Source organism: Nerophis ophidion, linkage group LG03 (assembly GCF_033978795.1).
Source record: "Nerophis ophidion isolate RoL-2023_Sa linkage group LG03, RoL_Noph_v1.0, whole genome shotgun sequence".
Classification (NCBI taxonomy): domain Eukaryota; kingdom Metazoa; phylum Chordata; class Actinopteri; order Syngnathiformes; family Syngnathidae; genus Nerophis; species Nerophis ophidion.
In genome coordinates, this window is record NC_084613.1 from 42,799,015 (window position 1) to 42,820,637 (window position 21,623).

The 21,623-nt window shown below is 39.4% G+C and overlaps 1 protein-coding gene across 4 annotated transcripts in view; it reads left to right on the top strand.

Annotated features, from left to right (window-relative positions):
• Positions 1–21,623, top strand: part of LOC133549610 (ryanodine receptor 3-like) — a 373,912-nt gene that overhangs the window by 339,130 nt on the left and 13,159 nt on the right. For 2 of the 4 annotated variants that reach the window (XM_061895194.1, XM_061895195.1), the window contains 16 exons: positions 2,819–2,836; positions 3,296–3,376; positions 3,461–3,549; positions 3,637–3,765; positions 3,872–3,976; positions 7,749–7,830; positions 8,917–10,226; positions 12,625–12,683; positions 12,775–12,949; positions 13,024–13,110; positions 13,184–13,384; positions 16,012–16,142; positions 16,224–16,266; positions 17,947–18,074; positions 18,160–18,220; positions 18,292–18,438. In XM_061895194.1, coding sequence (XP_061751178.1) covers positions 2,819–2,836; positions 3,296–3,376; positions 3,461–3,549; positions 3,637–3,765; positions 3,872–3,976; positions 7,749–7,830; positions 8,917–10,226; positions 12,625–12,683; positions 12,775–12,949; positions 13,024–13,110; positions 13,184–13,384; positions 16,012–16,142; positions 16,224–16,266; positions 17,947–18,074; positions 18,160–18,220; positions 18,292–18,438 — 2,846 coding nt within the window. The remainder of the gene's footprint in view (positions 1–2,818; positions 2,837–3,295; positions 3,377–3,460; positions 3,550–3,636; positions 3,766–3,871; positions 3,977–7,748; positions 7,831–8,916; positions 10,227–12,624; positions 12,684–12,774; positions 12,950–13,023; positions 13,111–13,183; positions 13,385–16,011; positions 16,143–16,223; positions 16,267–17,946; positions 18,075–18,159; positions 18,221–18,291; positions 18,439–21,623) is intronic. The other 2 variants (XM_061895196.1, XM_061895197.1) reach the window with 1 other exon arrangement.

Sequence of the window (21,623 nt, forward strand, 5' to 3'; positions counted from 1 at the left end):
TTGACTGCGCCTAGAAATTCTGTCCATAAAAGTTATGAACAGAATCGGTGACAAAGGACAGCCTTGGCGGAGTCCAACCCTCACTGGAAATGTGTTCGACTTACTGCCGGCAATGCGGACCAAGCTCTGGCACTGATCGTACAGGGAACGGACCGCCACAATAAGACAGTCCGATACCCCATACTCTCTGAGCACTCCCCACAGGACTTCCCGAGGGACACGGTCGAATGCCTTCTCCAAGTCCACAAAGCACATGTAGACTGGTTGGGCAAACTCCCATGCACCCTCAAGAACCCTGCCGAGAGTATAGAGCTGGTCCACAGTTCCACGACCAGGACGAAAACCACACTGTTCCTCCTGAATCCGAGGTTCGACTATCCGACGTAGCCTCCTCTCCAGTACACCTGAATAAACCTTACCGGGAAGGCTGAGGAGTGTGATAAATTAAATAATATAAAAGAACCCACAGATGTAGGGGTGCTTTATTTTTGGTTTTACTTTTGTAGATGTTAAATTTGCAGATGATTACTGCAATATATATTTCAAAAAGATTAATTGCTCTCTTCCTTTTTGCTTTTACCAGTAGTAGTTTAGAAGTCTGAAATAAAAATGTGCACAAGTAGGTCAAATGCCATCCATCCATTTTCTACAGCTTATTCCCTTTCGGGGTCGCGGGGGGCGTTAGTTAATTTCAGGTGGTTAATCGAAGATCCATACAACATAATCTGATATGATTTCATAGTTTAAAGCACTATGTATGTATTTATTATGATAAATAAGTGCTTAAAATGTTTTTGCTTGCGCGCTTTGCACGCTCACATGAATTATTTGTGCCCCAGGTGTGCCACAGTACAGTATTAGGTCTAGTGACGCCCCTGGCAGGCGCTAATAATTTTAAAACCTCTTCTCACCCCTGCGCTTACCAATGGCATGCAGTAGAAAATTGAGTGTGATATTAATATAATTAATAAATTATAATTCAGCGTTCGTGGCCCAGTGGTTGGAAATCATTGCCCTACAGCATGTCATCGCGCCCACTTTTATACCATGCTGTCTGCGTGCCGGTCGGACGCATGCATTTCGCTGCTTCTTGTATGAGATTGCAATGCATACTTGGTCAACAGCCATAACTTTTACACTGATGGTTGTGATATAAACAACTTTAAAACTCTTACTAATATGCGCCTCACTCTGTGAACCCACACCAAGCACATTTCTGGAGAGCATTGGCTCTGTGGCACATTATAAACACAGCATAGGGATTGCCCATAATGCCGTGTATCCGTGACTCTTGGCTATATTATACACGCTCCCCCAACCCCGCCCAGCTCAACCAACGCACGGAGAGGGGGTGTGGGGGGTTTGGTGCTAGCGGGTGTATGGTGTAGCCAGGGGTCGTGGATGCATTGCATTCTGGGTAGGTGTTGTCTTGCGTTTGTGGTGTGTTGCAGCGCCGATGTTCTCCGGAAGTGTGTTTGTCATCGTTTAATGTGGGTTCGCAGAGTGTGGTGCGTATTGGTAGGAGTGTTGAAGTTGTTTTATATCACAACCATTAGTGTGATCTGTATGGCTGTGCAACAAGACCCCTGGTTTACACAGAGCAATAGCTAAATGATCCTCTTCGCCATTTTGAAAAAGAAGATAGGGGAAGAGTTACTCGTGACGTCACAAATTTGACCTGGCGGTAGAAGTAAGCATTTGCCTATTAATTAATTTCAAAAATTAAAAGTAATAGAAAACCGAGCTTAAACACAGGTGTTGTACATAACTTTGAGTATTTCATGCTTTACAAGTGCTCAATATGGCCTCAACCGGCAGCACGGACAGCATTAAGACAATATGAGAATCCCTCCCAAATACGCCCCAGGATGTCACGATCCACCGTGTTGATTGCTGCTGTTATTCGATCTTTCATGTCATCAAGGTCTTCCAGGACTCTTTCCTTTACATAAGCAGCCAGTCCCTTTAAACTGTTTAACCCACCGTCAAATGCTCTCACGATGGGGTGGATCAATGCCAAATTCTGTTCTAAAAGCACGCTGCACCGTGACAATGGCATTTGTTTTCACAAACTTCAGAACACAAAAAAACTTCTGATGGGTAGTCGTCATTTTGAGGGTAAGTAAACACTGGGCCTTCCTACAATTGAACGGCACCGAGAGGATTACATGACCACAACGGTGAAATTGTAACTCAATAAAACTTGCATAACTCATGTATCAAATGATTGTTGATTCTGTCAATTACAAAACTTCAGAACTGAATAAATACGTGATGATTTTGGCGTATTATTTTTTAATTACCCTGTACATCTATAAATTGTATTCTGATTAAGATTTGTTTAAGACTAATTTTGAGTTTTGTATTTCACTTGTTTTATGTCAAAATGTATAACAAAAGAAAGATTCCATTGCTTGTTCAAAACCAACACAGGTTTTGTGTTAATTCAAGAAGCTCTACCATGTTTAGTTTTGGGAATAATTTGCACTTTCATTAGTAACGGAAATTGCTGACTTTTAGCACATACGCGAGCAAATCAGGCACTTGACCAGATGTGTAGTGGTGTGCCTAATGATCAGTGTATGCCATAAACAAGTTCCATCATACATATTCCAGCTCATTTCCAGTTAATGATCTCAGGCATAAGTGATGGTGACTGTGAATTGTAAAACTTGAAGTACATCAGTGCTAAGCAGAGTTGTAGCTGGAGTGCTTTCATTCTCCTCTGTGCTTGTGATTGAATATTAGTGTCTTCTCCTGTGCTTATGTCTGCTTTCTGTGTGTTCCTCTGATCATGTTTTTGTGTCATCGGTCGCAGTCAACGTGAGTGAGCGGGGTAAATACACGGTCTAGATTCTCCTCTATGCAATGCTGTCATCTTGATTGCTCCCCCTATTGACTCTTCTTCCCTTCTCCTCTCTGCACCCTGAATGCAATATAAGCGCACCTACTTTTAATTCACCTGCCCTGACGGAACCCATGCATGCTCATTTTAACTTGTAGTACATACATAGTCTGTTCAGTCTATTGAGTAACACCTATGCTTCAATGTCAGTTTTGTTTTTCCTTCAGTTGGATTTTACTAACCAACGTACGATTAAAGTTAAATCTCAAAAAGCTTTGTTTGCAAGAAGAAACAAAGCTTTGCTGTTGTTTAACAACACAGAACAGCTTTATTTATGTTACATTCAAGCATATATGCATCTTTGCAGCTGTACAATTATGCAAAAATATCAAATAATAATTATATCTAATTGCTATACTATACAATTCAGTTGTTTTTTTGGCTCCACAGGTTCCACAGTGCTGCAGAATGACGAGTTCACAAAGGATCTTTTTAGGTTTCTGCAGCTTCTCTGTGAGGGACACAACAATGGTATAATCCGCATACGTTAGCTAACGCAACTTTATTGAGAGCATCTTACTAAAAACTTTCATGGAATAAACACATTATCTGCAGATTTTCAAAACTTTCTGAGGACGCAGACGGGAAACACAACAACAGTCAACATCATCATTAGTACTGTGGACTATCTGCTCAGACTTCAGGTGGGATATTTTTACTGTACCATACATAAGTACTGTATATGCCGTTAATTTTTTGTATTCTCCTCTGTTTGATTTTTTTCCTACTAGGAATCCATCAGTGATTTTTACTGGTACTACTCTGGAAAAGACATTATTGATGAGGCCGGTCAGAGGAACTTCTCCAGAGCGCTTGCGGTCGCTAAGCAGGTCTTCAACTCTTTAACAGAGTATATACAGGTACATTCAAATGATACATGCACAACACAAGGACCGTTCAAATATGACCAATCTGAGTGCAAATGTTTTTTTTAAGGATACATTAAGGGTGATCTGTTTGCTGTAGGGTCCATGTATTGGTAACCAGCAGAGCCTGGCTCATAGCAGACTGTGGGATGCAGTTGTGGGCTTCTTGCATGTTTTTGCCAACATGCAGATGAAGTTATCCCAGGTATGTAGTCTGCGCCTCTTTTTGACACTGCACTAGGGTTTTTTGCTGTTGTCTGCTCATAATCCACTATACTTTTATGAGACCTTTCTTTTTCAGCTTTAAAGTCACTTTGGAAATGTGGTTTCTCAGCAAGACTTATTAAAAACAATGTACAATAGAATAGAATAGAATATATATTGCCAAAACTTAAGGGTATGTGCAAAAATAATGAAGCCAGCCAACATTACTTTATTGGAACAAACAATTTGCCAAATACTAGAGCATGAAAAAACTATATTTATTAGCACTTGTCTTGTCTATTTTTAGATGGAAAGCTGTTGATAGCATTATAGTGCATTAACCCAATTAAAATCTCTTTTTAAAAACCCTTTTTGGGGGAAAAATATTTGTTAAACACAATATGGAATATTTTTTTTGTTCTCGATATTTTTAGACACATTGTGTTGCCAACTTACTGCAAAATCTGGTAACATTTCAACTCCTCTTAGCAACTTGTATTTCTCAAAAGCAACTAGCGACCTTTTCAGAGGTTTTTGAGACATGAAAGCTAGTGGTGGCACAAGTCAGAGCCGGTCCTCATGAAGGGACCCCCCTAGACCCAATTAATAAATCTCATCCTCACATTATTTTACAACATACACATAACTCTCTGGGTACACGATCGCCAAGCTTCAACCGGGTTTTGAAAAATTAGCATGTCAGCCATTTTTGCTGAAATTTGCATTTTCCCACACAGGCAGAGATCATCTTTGTCTTCCTTGTTGAATTATATACAGCAACATTACAAAGTACTGCTCGGATATGGTTTTAAAAGAGGTTTTAATGTAATTGTTAATAGAAATGTCTCCTCTAAAAGTCTGGCCTATTTTTAAAATTAATGTTAAATAATCCCTCAGCTCTACATTATAACAGTTGATGTTTAAATGTTAAAAATATGTTGTAAGTTGTACTTTCAAATGTATATGTAAATTTAAAATGGAATATCATTTAGGATATCTGAATTTCCCACCGTATTTTGTGTTATTTGTATTCAAGGCAGGAAATTAACCACAATAGCGATAGTTTCAGCACATTGTTTATACAAGTCAAAATTATACTTGACTACAATACAATACAATAAGACACAAGTCCACCTATTTAGGTGTAAACATAGAAAGAAAAAGACAAATCAGATGCAAGGTTTTATTTCCAAATGCTGAAAAAGTTCCGGGAGTCTCCATAACCTGGATATGATCGCCTCCCTCACAGAGGAACAAGAGGAAGATCCGCCGGAAGTTGCTCAAAATTACTATAGTCGAAGTCTTGTATTTTAACAGAAATTGGTTATTCATGTCACACCGAGCTTTACATGTCGACTGTTAAATGTTTTAAAAGGAATAAATACAGCTACACTTGCATTTTAAAGTTGCTCTTTACTCTCCTCGTGGAAATATAACAAAGTATTGTTCCATACAGAATTTTTCCAAATATCACGGCTATATCAAGACAAACATGGATGGTTTAAAAATACATAATCCATTTCTGTACTACTTACACTACATCCTCAAAGTGAGACTAGGTTAACACAAATATATCATATACTTTTGTAACTTTTACTCTTGATTTAGACGCCATCAGCCCTCCTTTTTTCTTCCACAGGCGCTCGCGCGAAAACGCTGACATTATTTTCATACCACAAAAAACGAAGCAAAACCAAAAAATAAAGAAACAAAATCACAAAAAAGAGAATCGATCATTAAAACCTTTTGAAAATAATACAAGTGTACAAAATATGAATACTGGCACTCATACCATTCACCCAAATATTGTATTTTTTCAATGTTTGTATTTGTTTGTTACCAAAACTTGTTTCGGTGCCAATAAAATTTTTTCTACAATGTACATTATTTGTTTGGACACCAAACCTTAGTGGCAGTGTTCTGGCTCCATATATGAGGAACTTCTAGTGGATGGACACACAATAAATATGTTTTAATATACTGATAATATGGATAGGTTGATTGGCAACACTAAATTGGCCACAGTGTGTGAATGTTGTCTGTCTATCTGTGTTGGCCCTGCGATGAGGTGGCGACTTGTACAGGGTGTACACCGCCTTCTGCCCATGTGCAGCTGAGATAGGCCCCAGCAGCCCCTCGCCACCCTGAATGGGACAAGCAGTAGAAAATGGATGGATGGATGGATGTAAGTGTGCGCGTGCGTGTGCGTGTGCGTGTGCGTGTGTGTGTGTGTGTGTGTGTGTGTGTGTGCGCGCATGCATGTGTGCGCGCATGCATATGCACGTATAGCACATATAAAAATTAATAATACATATGTAAAAATATATCTTGTATATTTGTATAAAAACATATACTGTATACAAATATACTGTGTGTATATGTATATATTCATGTATGCATGTGTGTGCATATATATATACACAAACGCGCACACTGTACCAATATATATATATATATACATATATATATATATATATATATATATATATATATATATATATATATATATATATATATATATATATATGTTTTGATTGGATTATCCAGAGAATAGTGCTCGATACCGTGGTAGAGCGCAATATGTAGGTGTGGGAAAAATCACAAGACTACTTCATCTCTACAGAACTGTTTCATGAGGGGTTCCCTCAATCATCAGGAGATTTTTGATGATTGAGGGAACCCCTCATGAAACAGTTCTGTAGAGATGAAGTAGTCTTGTGATTTTTCCCACACCTACACATATATATATATATATATATATATATACATATATATATATATATATATATATATATATATATATATATATATATATGTATATATATATATATATATATATATATATATATATATATATATATATTAGGGGTGTGGGAAAAAAACGATTGTGAGATTCAGAATCGATTCTCTTTTTCTTTTTTCTTTTTTTTATCAATCCAACAAACCAATACACAGCAATACCATTACAATGCAATCCAATTCCGAAACCAAACCCGATCCAGCAACACTCAGAACTGCAATAAACAGAGTAATTGAGAGGAGACACAAACATGACACAGAACAAACCAAAAGTAGTGAAAAAGTAAATATTATCAACAACAGTATCAATATTAGTTATAATTTCAGCCTAGCAGTAATTAAAAATCCTCATTGACATTATCATTAGGCATTTATAAAAAAAAAAAGAACAATAGTGGCTTACAGTTGCATCAAATCTCATAAGCTTGACAACACACTGTATCCAATGTTTTCACAAAGATAGAATAAGTCATATGTTTGGTTCGTTTAATAGTTAAAACAAATTTACATTATTACAATCAGTTGATAAAACATTGTCCTTTACAATTATAAAAGCTTTTTTTAAAAAGTCTACTCTGCTAGCATGTCAGCATACTGGGTCATGGATAATTAAAGACTAGTCCAGCACACTCAAGTCTATATATTTGCTGTAATAATTTGTAAAATATGGTTTAATGCCAAATTAAATCAAGCCAGCAAAAAAAAAAATATTCTGCTGACCAGAAAGTTCCTCTTCTGACAGTTGAGGTCACAGGGAGGCAGAGTGGAAAGTATAAAAGTGTGAGTCTTATTGATAGTGTGCTAAGTCCACACTTGATAAAGAGCCCAAATGAGTCTAACTGACAAGGCCATCTGCCTTTAGAGTGAAAAATAACATTAACCAATGTGCTGATAGATGGAAGCCACCCTTTGGGGAGTTGGTTAAAGGAGGAAGGTTTGTGTAGTGTTGTTATTCTGTTTTTATCCTCTAACAGGACTCCAGTCAGATAGAATTATTAAAAGAGCTGCTGGACCTGCAGAAAGACATGATTGTCATGATGCTTTCTCTTCTGGAAGGTAACAGTTATTTATTTTATTCTTCGAGTCCTTTAAGTCCTTCATAGAGGGATGCATTTGCAACAAAGTTTGTGTCAAACCTAGGGATGGGTACGGGAACACGGTTCCATGATAGCAGCAGTGTTGACGTAGGGACTAGTAACCAGACTTTAAAAGGAGCTATCAATGTATCACAGAGTCTGATGCTCCTTTTAAACGTTATTGCCCACCTTATCACGCCAACAGCACTTCTCAGTTCCAACACCACACACACATTTCTCAGCAACACAGCACATCCTCATTATGCACCAATCATGGTCATGTACAGCAAGGTGCATTCGCAAACCCCAGAATTTTGACCATCAACCTTACAACACAAGCCAGTTTTTCTTAAGCACGTTCTCCTTGTTCTGTTTTGCTGCGATAACAATGACAATTTGTTTCCGATTGGATTAAAATCATTGAATGTATTACTTAGTTGTCATGATATTTGTATTATTAAACTATTTACATTTTTATCGTTTTGAATTTGCCGGTCAGAAAATGTCTTAAAACTAAAAAGGTGTTGGTCATAAACACAATTTTTAGGTTTTCCTTATGTTAGCATGGTTTTATAAGTGCGGATTTGGTTCTTGTATCAATTCAAATGTAACACTAATGGCTCCAGTCGGGCCCCTGAGTTCAGTTCAAAACATTTTTGCAGCAAATATCTAAAAACACTAAAGCGCGTCTGTTGTATAAAAAACATGGACTAGTGTAAACACATTAGCAGATCATCACATTGACATTTTAACTTCCTAAGGCCAGTGTCCACTGCAGTAGACTTTTGCATTTTGCATAACAGGGCTATTTGTTCCTGAAATGTGTGACTCTTGACCAAAGAAAGACTGAAAACACATTTCCACTACAGAGGATGTTGGTTCTCAAAATAAGAATAATGGTGAAGGAGGAAGTTAAGCTCCCTAGTCCTTAGCTTTCTGGAAATATGGCCCCAAGAACTGTTCAGTTGAATAAGCCTGATGTAAACCATACCCATCCCTATTTAAAAAAAACACATTTGTTTGCTCGGTGTAACAAAACAGATTTCCTTTTCCAATTTCTTCCCAGGAAATGTTGTCAATGGAACTATTGGAAAACAAATGGTGGACACCTTGGTGGAGTCATCTAGCAATGTGGAGATGATCCTCAAGTTTTTTGACATGTTCCTCAAGTTGAAAGATCTGACCACCTCAGACAGCTTCAAAGTCTGTGATCCTGAGAGCAAAGGTCTCATCTCAAAGAAGGATTTTCAGAAGTCCATGGAGAACCAGAAGCAGTATTCCCAGTCTGAGATTGAGTTTCTTCTATCTTGTGCTGAGGCGGATGAGAATGACATGTTCAACTACGTGCAGTTCGTAGAGAGGTTCCACGAACCCGCTAAGGACATTGGCTTCAATGTGGCGGTCCTGCTAACCAATCTTTCAGAGCACATGCCACATGATGGTCGCCTCTCCACCTTCCTTGACCTGGCCGAGAGTGTCCTCAGCTACTTTGAACCCTATTTGGGTCGTATTGAAATCATGGGTGGAGCCAAGCGTATCGAACGAGTCTACTTTGACATCAGCGAGTCAAGTCGAACCCAGTGGGAGAAGCCTCAGGTGAAGGAGTCCAAGCGACAGTTCATCTTTGATGTGGTCAATGAAGGCGGAGAGAGTGAAAAGATGGAACTCTTTGTGAACTTCTGCGAGGATACCATCTTTGAGATGCAGCTCGCTTCTCAGATTTCGGAGCCGGACCCGATGGAGCGTCAGGAGGAAGATGACGATGACGACAATAAGAGTGTGGGGGAGAATCGGGAGGAGGAAGAGAGTGTTATGTTGGAGTCTTCGTCAGCCTTTACCATCGCTTGCAACTCCATGAGAAAAAACCTCTGCCACTTCCAGCAACTACTCACTCTCAAGAGCATGAGACGGCAGTACAGAAAATTCCGGAAGATGAGTGTGAAAGAGACGGTGCACAGCTTCTTTGCTTTTTTCTGGGTAATCATCACCGGCCTCTTCCACTTTGTTTACAGCTTGATTTGGGGATTCTTCCATATTTTATGGACCACCATGTTCGGGGGCGGCCTCGTCGAAGGGGCTAAGAATATGAAGGTGACGGACATTTTGGGGAACATGCCAGATCCCACCCAGTTTGGCATCCATGGAGATGTGCTAGAGACGGAGAAGATGGAGGCCAGTGAAGCGTCGGCATTGACTGAGATGGGTCACAGGGCTCCGGGGGAAGTGGTGGAGGCGGACCTGATGGCAGAGTTGCTCAACATTCAGCCTAAGAAGGACGGAAAGCATGGGGCGGAGCCCGGATTGGGGGATGTGTCTGAGGTGGTGGTGGGTGATGCTCCATCCATAGCCAGTGCTGTCAGGCAGAAGAAGGCTGAGGTTAGTTGCTACTGTTGTCTTCATGGAGATTATTGTGGCTCAATAATTGGGGACAAAAAACATCAAATTACTCACATTTTAAATTATAGAATGTATTTTTAAAGAAATTAATGAATACTTAATACAATTATATACTGTACATGTTGGAAAGAAAGAAAACACTTCCCTCTGCTGCATTTGGTGGTTAGTCGGGAGGGATGGGGGGGGTGGCACAATTAGGTGACTTGTTTATTATTACACACTTTTGTAAGTAAAAAATTATTAAGATCGACTAGAATACATAATGGATTCATGGTGGCAGAGGGGTTAGTGCGTCTGCCTCACAATACGAAGGTCCTGAGTAGTCAGGGTTCAATCCCGGGCTCGGGATTTTTCTGTGTGGAGTTTGCATGTTCTCCCCGTGAATGCGTGGGTTCCCTCCGGGTACTCCGGCTTCCTCCCATTTCCAAAGACATGCACCTGGGGATAGCTTGATTGGTAACACTAAATTGGCCGTAGTGTGTGAATGTGAGTGTGAATGTTGTCTGTCTATCTGTGTTGGCCCTCTGATGAGGTGGCGACTTGTCCAGGGTGTACGGCGCCTTCCGCCCCATTATAGCTGAGATAGGCACCAGCGCCCCCCGCGACCCCAAAGGGAATAAGCGGTAGGAAATGGATGGATGGATGGATTAGGGATGTCAAAAATGGCGCAGCGCAGTGGAAGAGTGGCCGTGCGCAACCTGAGGGTCCCTGGTTCAATCCCCACCTAGTACCAACCTCGTCACGTCCGTTGTGTCCTGAGCAAGACACTTCACCCTTGCTCCTGATGGGTGCTGGTTAGCGCCTTGCATGGCTGCTCCCTCTATCAGTGTGTGAATGTGTGTGTGAATGGGTAAATGTGGAAATAGTGTCAAAGCGCTTTGAGTACCTTGAAGGTAGAAAAGCGCTATACAAGTACAACCCACTTATCATTTTATCATTTAGAAATATTAAATTCATGTGATTCATCCCCAAAAGTTCATTGCAATAATCACGTATACACACAGATATTTATTGACTGCATAAAGAGGGATGGATGGATGGAAGCTCCTTTACCTTAGCTGGGGATGGTTACCCAAATGGAGCTGCGGGTTGTTATACGGTCAGTAATCGGGTCAATATATATTCGGTGAAAAAATGAGTGAGGATACTGCAGCTTGTGTACTTGCTTGCAAATTTCACTCCTAAATACAGCCTGACTGTACTTGAGATAAAACAGTCACCATGTTTTAAACAAATAAATAAAGTGCATTCAAGTAAAACATTTAAAAAATGTTCCTGGATGATATTCAGACAAAAAAAATCCATTTGTGTCCGAATGTTGTATTTTTTTTACAACATTTTAAGTTTATTTTATTTCAGGCAAATAATAAACTGGGATTTATCATGAATAATTCTATTTAAAGTGTGATTAATTCTGATTTCATAAAAAAAAAAAAAACATTTGACAGCATTAATAAAACTACATACTGTAGATTAGTGGTTCTCAAATGGGGGTACGCGTACCCTGGGGGTACTTGAAGGTATGCCAAGGGGTACGTGAGATTTTTTAAAAATATTCTAAGAATAGCAACAATTCCAAAATCCTTTATAAATATATTTATTGACTAATACTTTAACAAAATATTAATTCAAGTTCATACATTGTGAAAAGAAATGCAACAATGCAATATTCAGTGTTGCCGGCTAGATTTTTTGTGGACATGTTCCATAAATATCGATGTTAAATATTTATTTTTTTGTGAAGAAATGTTTAGAATGAAGTTCATGAATCCAGATGGATTTCTATTACAATCCCCAAAAAGGACACTTTAAGTTGATAATTACTTCTATGTGTAGAAATCTTTATAATTGAATCACTTGTTTATTTTTCAACAAGTTTTTAGTTATTTTTATATCTTTTTTTTCCAAATAGATCAAGAACGCCCACTACAAATGAGTTATATTTTGCACTGTTATACAATTTAATAAATCATAAATTGATGACATAGTGCTGTATTTTACTTCTCTATCTCTTTTTTTCAACCAAAAATGCTTTGCTCTGATTAGGGGGTACTTGAATTAAAAAATGTTCACAGGGGGTACATCACTGAAAAAAGGTTGAGAACCACTGCTGTAGATCATTACAATTTCATGTTTTGACATGGAAAATAATGCTATCATGTAGACATGGACAGACTAAAGACAAGACATAAAGAGACATAGTTTACTACTTACTTAAAGGATTGAATTGATTTGATATGGACACCTTACAAAAGAAAATACTTACTGCACATGATGTTTTTGAGGGTAAATATATTTGATGATGATGGGTTAGTGGGTGCAATAATTAGTTAACTTGCTTGAATACTTGGATGTGTAATTGTTATTATTGTCATAGATGGCTGCAAAGAAGAGGGGTTCAAATGGAGACTACAAATCAGATTCAGAAAAAGCAGAGTGAGCGTTTATATCATTTGATTGTAGATCTGTGTTCTCTAATTCATGTCCTTGCGCTTACTCATCTTACTGTATTTCATCCAACATGCAGCTCTGAAGACGGTGAGAAGAAGGACCACGACAACGGCAAAGATGAAGCCCCTCCTGAGGTCTTAATGGAGGAGAAAAAAGCCCCTAAAAAGAGAGTGGGCCTGAAGAAAGACCCACCAGAGGCCTTTACAGCCAGCTTCTTTGCTGGCTTGGAAATCTACCAGACCAAGATGCTGGTCAGATTTATTTAACGCGTACCAGCAATGGCAGATGAATCTTCAATAAACATATCTTTAATGTTATTTTACAGAACTACCTGGCCAGAAACTTCTACAACCTGCGATTTTTGGCACTCTTTGTTGCGTTTGCCATCAACTTCATTCTTCTCTTCTACAAAGTGAGTTAAATACATCACTACAATAATACTATCATATTGCAATAATTTGACTGTAAATATTTAATGATATCAGGTGACTGGCGATAACACGGATGATGACGACCCTTGGAATGGTCGAGGGAGAACTGGGCAGGAGGAGGAAGAAGAGGAAGGCTCTCTTGAATATTTTATCCTGCAAGAGAGCACGGGTTACATGGCGCCAACTCTTCGATGTCTAGCAATCCTACACACTATTATATCTTTTTTGTGTGTAGTGGGTTACTACTGCCTGAAGGTACACTTACAGTATGTGTATATATACAGTTTGTATATAAACTAACATGAATACATTATATCTACAAAATCAATAGGCTTAACATGGACACCTTGCGAATACAATTTATTCCAGGGAAAATATGTTGTCATTATAAAACCTTATTTAACTGTACCTTTTAGGGGTGTGGGAAAAACTCGATTCGTATTTGAATCGCGATTCTCATGTTGTGCGATTCAGAATCGATTCTCATTTTTAAAAAAATACAAGTTTTTATTTCTATTATTATTTTTTTTATCAATCCAACAAAACAATACTCAGCAATACCATAACAATGCAATCCAATTCCAAAACCAAACCTGACCCAGCAACACTCAATAAACAGAGCAATTGAGGAGACACAAACACGACACAGAACAAACCAAAAGTAGTGAAACAAAAATGAATATTATCAACAACAGTGTCAATATCGAATCGCGACCCCAAGAATCGATATTAAATCCAATCGTGGGACACCCAAAGATTCGCAGCCCTAGTACCTGTAATAATTTTTGTAGCATTTCACATTTACAGCCATGCAAGTGTAAAATTAAGTTATTTTCACAATTGTCACAAGTTAAAAGGGAACTGCACTTTTTTGTAATGTTGCCTATCTTTCACAATCATTATGACAGAGAAGAAGACAAAACATTGTTTTATTTTTTTGCATTCCAACTTGCTATAATCAGCTCGTTTTGGGTGGCTACGATACTTTATTTACACAAACCCCGTTTCCATATGAGTTGGGAAATTGTGTTGGATGTAAATATAAACGGAATACAATGATTTGCAAATCCCTTTCAACCCATATTCAATTGAATGCACTATAAAGACAAAATATTTGATGTTCAAACTAGTAAACTTTTTTTTTTTCTGCAAATAATAATTCACTTAGAAATTCATGGCTGCAACACGTGCCAAAGTAGTTGGGAAAGGGCATGTTCACCACTGTGTTACATCACCTTTTCTTTTAACAACAGTCAATAAACGTTTGGGAACTGAGGAAACTAATTGTTGAAGCTCTGGAAGTGGAATTATTTTCCATTCTTGTTTTATGTAGAGCTTCAGTCGTTCAACAGTCCGGGGTCTCTGCTGTCGTATTTCACGCTTCATAACGCACCACACATTTTCGATGGGAGACAGGTCTGGACTGCAGGCGGGACAGGAAAGTACCCGCACTCTTTTTTTACGAAGCCACGCTGTTGTGACACGTGCTAAATGTGGCTTGGCATTGTCTTGCTGTAATAAGCAGGGGCATCCATGAAAAATACGGCGCTTAGATGGCAGCATATGTTGTTCCGAAACCTGTATGGACCTTTCAGCATTAATGGTGCCTTCACAGATGTGTAAGTTACCCATGCCTTGGGCACTAGTGCACCCCCATACCATCACAGATGCTGGCTTTTGAACTTTGCGTCGATAACAGTCTGGTTTGCTTCCACTTGGTCCGGATGACACGATGTCGAATACTTCCAAAAACTATTTGAAATGTGGACTCTTCAAACCACAGAACACTTTTCCACTTTGCATAGTCCATCTTAGATAATCTTGGGCCCAGAGAAGCCGTGGGCGTGTCTGGATGTTGTTGATAAATGGCTTACGCTTATACTTGCACTTACAGATGTAGCGACAAACTGTATTCTGTGACAGTGGTTTTCTGAAGTGTTCCTGAGCCCATGTGGTGATATCCTTTAGAGATTGATGTCGGTTTTTGATACAGTGCCGTCTAAGGGATCGAAGGTCACGTTCATTCAGTAGTTGTTTCTGGCCATGCCGCTTATGTGGAGTGATTTCTCCAGATTCTCAGAACCTTTTGATGATATTATGGACCGTAGATGTTGAAATCCCTAAATTTCTTGCAATTGCACTTTGAGAAACGTTTGACTATTTGCTCACGCAGTTGTGGACACATGGGTGTACCCCGCTCCATCCTTTCTTGTGAAAGACTGACCATTTTTTGGGAAGTTTTTTTTATACCCAATCATGGCACCCACCTGTTCCCAATTAGCCTGCACACCTGTGGGATGTTCCAAATAAGTGTTTGATGAGCATTCCTCAACTTTATCAGTATTTATTGCCACCTTTCCCAACTTCTTCATCATGTGTTGCTGGCATCAAATTCTAAAGTTAATGATTATTTGAAAAAAAAAAATGTGGCACTCACATGCAACGTGGGCAGTTGCTGACGATGTATCTGTATGTCCATAACATAAAATGGCTCCCAAACTAACGGATTGCAGCTGCAAAGCGGTTCTCATTGTTCACCTCAAGAGCCGTTCAAAAGACTTGATTTTTTTACCAACCGCACATCTCTATTGCTGAGGTCTTGTGCACAATGATTTTAAAAGTGAAGTTTTGTGGTACTTTAGTTTGACAGTTCAAATGGGACAGGGTGAAATCATTGAATGATAAATTAATACATTGTAAAATAATTACGTCAATGTTTTAGTTAAATTAAATTCGAAAAAGACATTACATCTTAAATACCTACTTTAATGTTTCATGGTGGATTCAAATTGTATTAACAACATAAATGTGTGATGATCCGTGTCATTAATTCAATAAACATATATCATTATTTCACTATTGTGTGTGTGTGTTTGTGTAAGGTTCCACTGGTGGTGTTCAAGCGTGAGAAGGAGATAGCCAGGAAGTTGGAGTTTGCTGGCCTCTACATCACAGAGCAGCCGTCGGATGATGACATCAAGGGACAGTGGGACAGGCTGGTCATCAACACGCCGTACGCCCGCCTCGCCTATTCATATCGTTGCTTTATCAGTTATGAGATGTAATTCCTGTTGCCCTGGTGTCTTTTTTTCAGGTCTTTCCCAAACAACTACTGGGATAAGTTTGTCAAACGAAAAGTAAGTATACAAAATATTTCCTATTTGAATTACAATGGACATGTTTGTTGACTCGGTCACTACTGAATAAAACAAATAGCAGACACAGTATAATTGTATCCATGATGCAGCCCAACAAAGTAGAACAAGCATCCACCTCCGGACCACAACGACCAGGTTGATGATCAGCCATTGAAGTGACCGAGGGTCTTAATCATGTGTCCCCAAACCCTCCACACACACACACACACACACACACACACACACACACACACACACACACACACACACACACACACACACACACACACACACACACACCCACACACCCACACACCCACACACACTCTCACACACACACACACTCTCACACACACACACACACACACACCCTTACACCCTTTTACATAGACTACAGCAGTGGTTCTCACACACACACACACACACACCCACACACCCACACACACTCTCACACACACACACACTCTCACACACACACACACACACACACCCTTACACCCTTTTACATAGACTACAGCAGTGGTTCTCAAAACTTTTGTCACCAAGTACCACCTCAGAAAACACTTGGCTCTCCACGTACCACCATAATGACCAACATTAAAATACAGTAGCATAATAGTCTGAGGTATTCATTAAAAACAAGGCAGGCATTTTATTTAACAAGTATATTTAATAGATTTGGCCAATGTGAAGTGAATTATATTCATATAGCACTTTTCTCAAGTGACTCAAAGCTCTTTACATTGTGAAACCCAATATGTAAGTTACATTTTTGAACCAGTGTGGGTAGCACTCGGAGCAAGTGGGTAAAGTGTCTTGCCCAAGGACACAATAACAGTGAATAGGATGGCGGAAACAGGGATCAAACCTGCAACCCTGAAGTTGCTGGCACGTCCGTTCTACCAACCGAGCTATATCGCCCCAATGTAAAATTACATATAGTTTGAACAGTAACCCTGTTTCAATACAGGAAAATTAAACAATAATCACTAAAGTGACTATTCGGCACACAACTAAACTAGTTTGAGAATCACTGGACTAGAGTGTTTATTCTGCCAGGGGCTTGACGTACTGGAAGAAGAGAGATGCAAATATCACAATTTAACACCTGCAATGTTTTGTTTCAAACCTGAAACGAGTTTGCAGACACTGGTTGGTGCAAAATGGCACAGTTACGCACACATTTCGAGGAGGCAATCGTTGCAGTGATAGACGATGGAGAGAGAATCTGACGTCCATGTGCGTGTGTTTTAGTATGAGATAGTAATCATCATTTAATGTTGTTCTTTGGTCTGCCACTCACTGCTCGCTCTGCCCTTAAAGGGCCAGCACATCACGTCTGACTGCTAGACCAGTAGAGGGGATGAACTCAACCGTGGCTTATTTGAATGAGACAGGACAGACCCTCAAAACATTTTGCTCCTGTTGATTTACTTTAGGGCCACTTAGTGTTGTAGTGGTTTGCATGTCAACCACACATGCAGGGGACCGAGAGTTCGAATCTGAGCCGAAGCATCTCAGAATTAAGTTTGCATGTCCTTCCTGTGCCTGCATGATGTTAGACTCCAGCTCCCCTGTAAGATCCAATTGAGGACCAGCAGCACAGTGAATGAATGCATGAACATCTCTTTTGACAATTAATGACACTTATTTTTTTGTTCCTGTTGTGTCTCCTTAAAGGTAATCAAGAAGTATGGCGATCTGTATGGCGCTGAGAGGATAGCAGAGTTGCTGGGTTTGGACAAAAGTGCACTTGATTTTAATCCGACAGAAGAAGCTGTCACCAAGGAGGCATCGTTGGTGTCTTGGTGAGACATGACATGGATAGGGAAGCCCCAGTTTAAACCACATTGAAGACAAAAGCATGAATGGTTCTTCTTTTGTCCGTCACAGGTTGAGCTCAATTGATACAATGTATCATATTTGGAAATTAGGTGTGGTCTTCACTGATAATGTAAGTGTAAATGGATAAATGAAGACTACATCAAATTATTTATTTGCCTTAAACATGTCCTTCCATAACAGTCATTCCTGTACCTTGTATGGTACACCACCATGTCCATTCTGGGCCACTACAACAACTTCTTCTTTGCTGCTCATCTGTTGGATATCGCCATGGGATTCAAAACGCTTCGCACCATCCTGTCCTCTGTCACTCACAATGGCAAACAGGTGAGGACTGCCAAATTCACATAAATTAAAGATTTTCCAAAATCTTTTTTTTTTACATATTTTCTCATTGTTTGATGTTTTTTGGCTGATACATTCTTAAATAAGGCAGCACAGTGGAACAGGGGTTAGTGCATCTGCCTCACAATACGAAGGTCCTGGGTTCGCTCCTGCGCTCGGGATCTTTTTGTGTTGAGTTTGCATGTTCTCCCTGTGACTGCGTGAGTCCCCTCCGGGTACTCCGGCTTACTCCCGCCTCCAAAGACATGCACCTGGGGATAGGTTGATTGGCAACACTAAATTGGCCCTAGTGCGTGAATGTTGTCTGCCTATCTGTGTTGGCCCTCTGATGAGGTGGCGACTTGTCCAGGGTGTATACCCGCCTTCCACCTGATTGTAGCTGAAGGGGAATAAGCGGTTGAAAATGGATGGCTGGATCGACATTCTTGAATATTTAGCTCACTTTTCTCACATTGAGGTAATTGTCTTCACATTTGAAGTGGAATTTAAATTGTACATCTAAATGTTGAATGTTGAATCTAAACATAAATATTAAATACAAATTAGGTATGAAATGTTTAATATAATGGGGCTTCACGGTGGCAGAGGGGTTAGTCTGTCTGCCTCACAATACGGAGGTCCTGCAGTCCTTGGTTCAAACCCAGGCTCGGGATCTTTCTGTGTGGAGTTTGCATGTTCTCCCCGCGAATGCGTGGGTTCCCTCCGGCTCCCTCCCACTTCCAAAGACATGCACCTGGGGATAGGTTGATTGGCAACATTAAATTGGCCCTAGTGTGTGAATGTGAGTGTGAATGTTGTCTGTCTATCTGTGTTGGCCCTGCGATAAAATGGCGACTTGTCCAGGGTGTACCCCGCCTTCCGCCCGATTGTAGCTGAGATAGGCGCCAGCGACCCAAGCGACCCCAAAAAGGGAATAAGCGGTAGAAAGTGGATGGATGGATGTTTAATATAATATTAAATCTACATTTGTATTGTATATAAATGTTACATTTTAAATATACATGTTATATCTAGATCTGATGAATATTGAATCTAAATAAAGCCACGGCAGTCAGATATATGGGCGTGTCTATGAATGCAGGAACAGTGGAATATTTCCATATTTACTAAATATTTAGTTTTAAACTCTGTGACACATTTAGATTTAACATTTTTATTCAGATTCAACATTTATATTACACATTTACAAATCCTGTTTCCATATGAGTTAGGGAATTGTGTTAGATGTAAATATAAACAGAATACAATGATTTGCAAATCATTTTCAACCCATATTCAATTGAATGCACTACAAAGACAAGATATTTGATGTTCAAACTCATAAACTTAATTTTTTTTTTGCAAATAACAATTAACTTAGAATGTCATGGCTGCAACATGTGCCAAAGTAGTTGGGAAAGGGCATGTTCACCACTGTGTTACATCACCTTTTCTTTTAATAACACTCAATAAATGTTGGGGAACTGACCAAACTAATTGTTGAAGCTTTGAAAGTGGAATTCTTTCCCATTCTTATTTTATGTAGAGCTTCAGTCGTTCAACAGTCCGGGGTCTCTGCTGTCATATTTTACGCTTCATAATGCTCCACACATTTTTGATGGGAGACAAGTCTGGACTGCAGGCGGGCAAGGAAAGTACCCACGTGTTGTGACACGTGCTGAATGTAGCTTGGCATTGTCTTGCTGAAATAAGCAGGGGCGTACATGAAAAAGACAGCACTTAGATGGCAGCATATGTTGTTCCAAAACCTGTATGTACCTTTCAGCATTAATGGTGCTTTCACAGATGTGTAAGTTACCCATGCTTTGGGCACTAATGCACCCTCATACCATCACAGATGCTGGCTTTTGAACTTTGCGTCGATGACAGTCTGGATGGTTCGCTTCCCCTTTGGTCCGGATGATACGATGTCGAATATTTACAAAAACAATTTGAAATGTGGACTCGCCAGACCACAGAACACTTTTCCACTTTGCATCAGTCAATCTTAGATGATCTCAGGCCCAGAGAAGCCGGCAGCGTTTCTGGATGTTGTTGATAAATGGCATTCGCTGTGCATAGTAGAGCTTTAACTTGCACTTACAGATGTAGCGACAAACTGTATTTAGTGACAGTGGTTTTCTGAAGTGTTCCTGAGCCCATGTGGTGACATCCTTTAGAGATTGTTGACGGTTTTTGATACAGTGCCATCTGAGGGATCGAAGGTCACGTTCATTCAATGTTGGTTTCTGGCCATGCCGCTTACATGGAGTGATTTCTCCAGATTCTCAGAACCTTTTGATGATATTATGGACCGTAGATGTTGAAATCCCTAAATTTCTTGCAATTGCACTTTGAGAAACATTGTTCTTAAACTGTTTGACTATTTGCTCACGCAGTTGTGGACAAAGGGGTGTACCTCGCCCCATCTTTTCTTGTGAAAGACTGAGCGTTTTTTGGGAAGCTGTTTTTATACCCAATCATGGCACCCACTTGTTCCCAATTAGCCTGTACACCTGTGGGATGTTCCAAATAAGTGTTCGATTAGCATTCCTCAACTTTATCAGTAATTATTGCCACCTTTCCCAACTTCTTTGTCACGTGTTGTTGGCATGAAATCTTAAAGTTAATAATTATTTGCCAAAAAATTAAAAATTATACATATTTATAAAATACATATTTAAATATGTTGTCTTTATAGCATATTCAACTGAATATGGGTTGAAAATGATTTGCAAATCATTGTATTCCGTTTATATTTACATCTAACACAATTTCCCAACTGAAATGGAAACGGGGTTTGTATAAATGTTGAGAAAAGTGAGCTAAATATTTAGAATATATCTGCTACAAAACTGTGATGGAATTTTTATATTCGGGAATCCATACATTTGAATATGTTTCGTGACTCACTTTAATGATAAGACTATGCTTGCCTCCATAAATAAACTGCAAGTCCCAATGATGTATGTCAACAAACACTAGCATGGTAATCAATAAGGCACAGACATCCGCCAAAGCCAAGCCATGCTAATAGAAACAAATACCAATACTCATAGTCATCTTTCGGTCCAAAACTCCACACTATTTTTTCGAACATTTAGCCTTACAGAGACAATCAAACTTTTGCTAAAGGTAAAGAACAACTTAATCATATCTTTGTGTGTTTGCACTGTAAACGCAAGCTT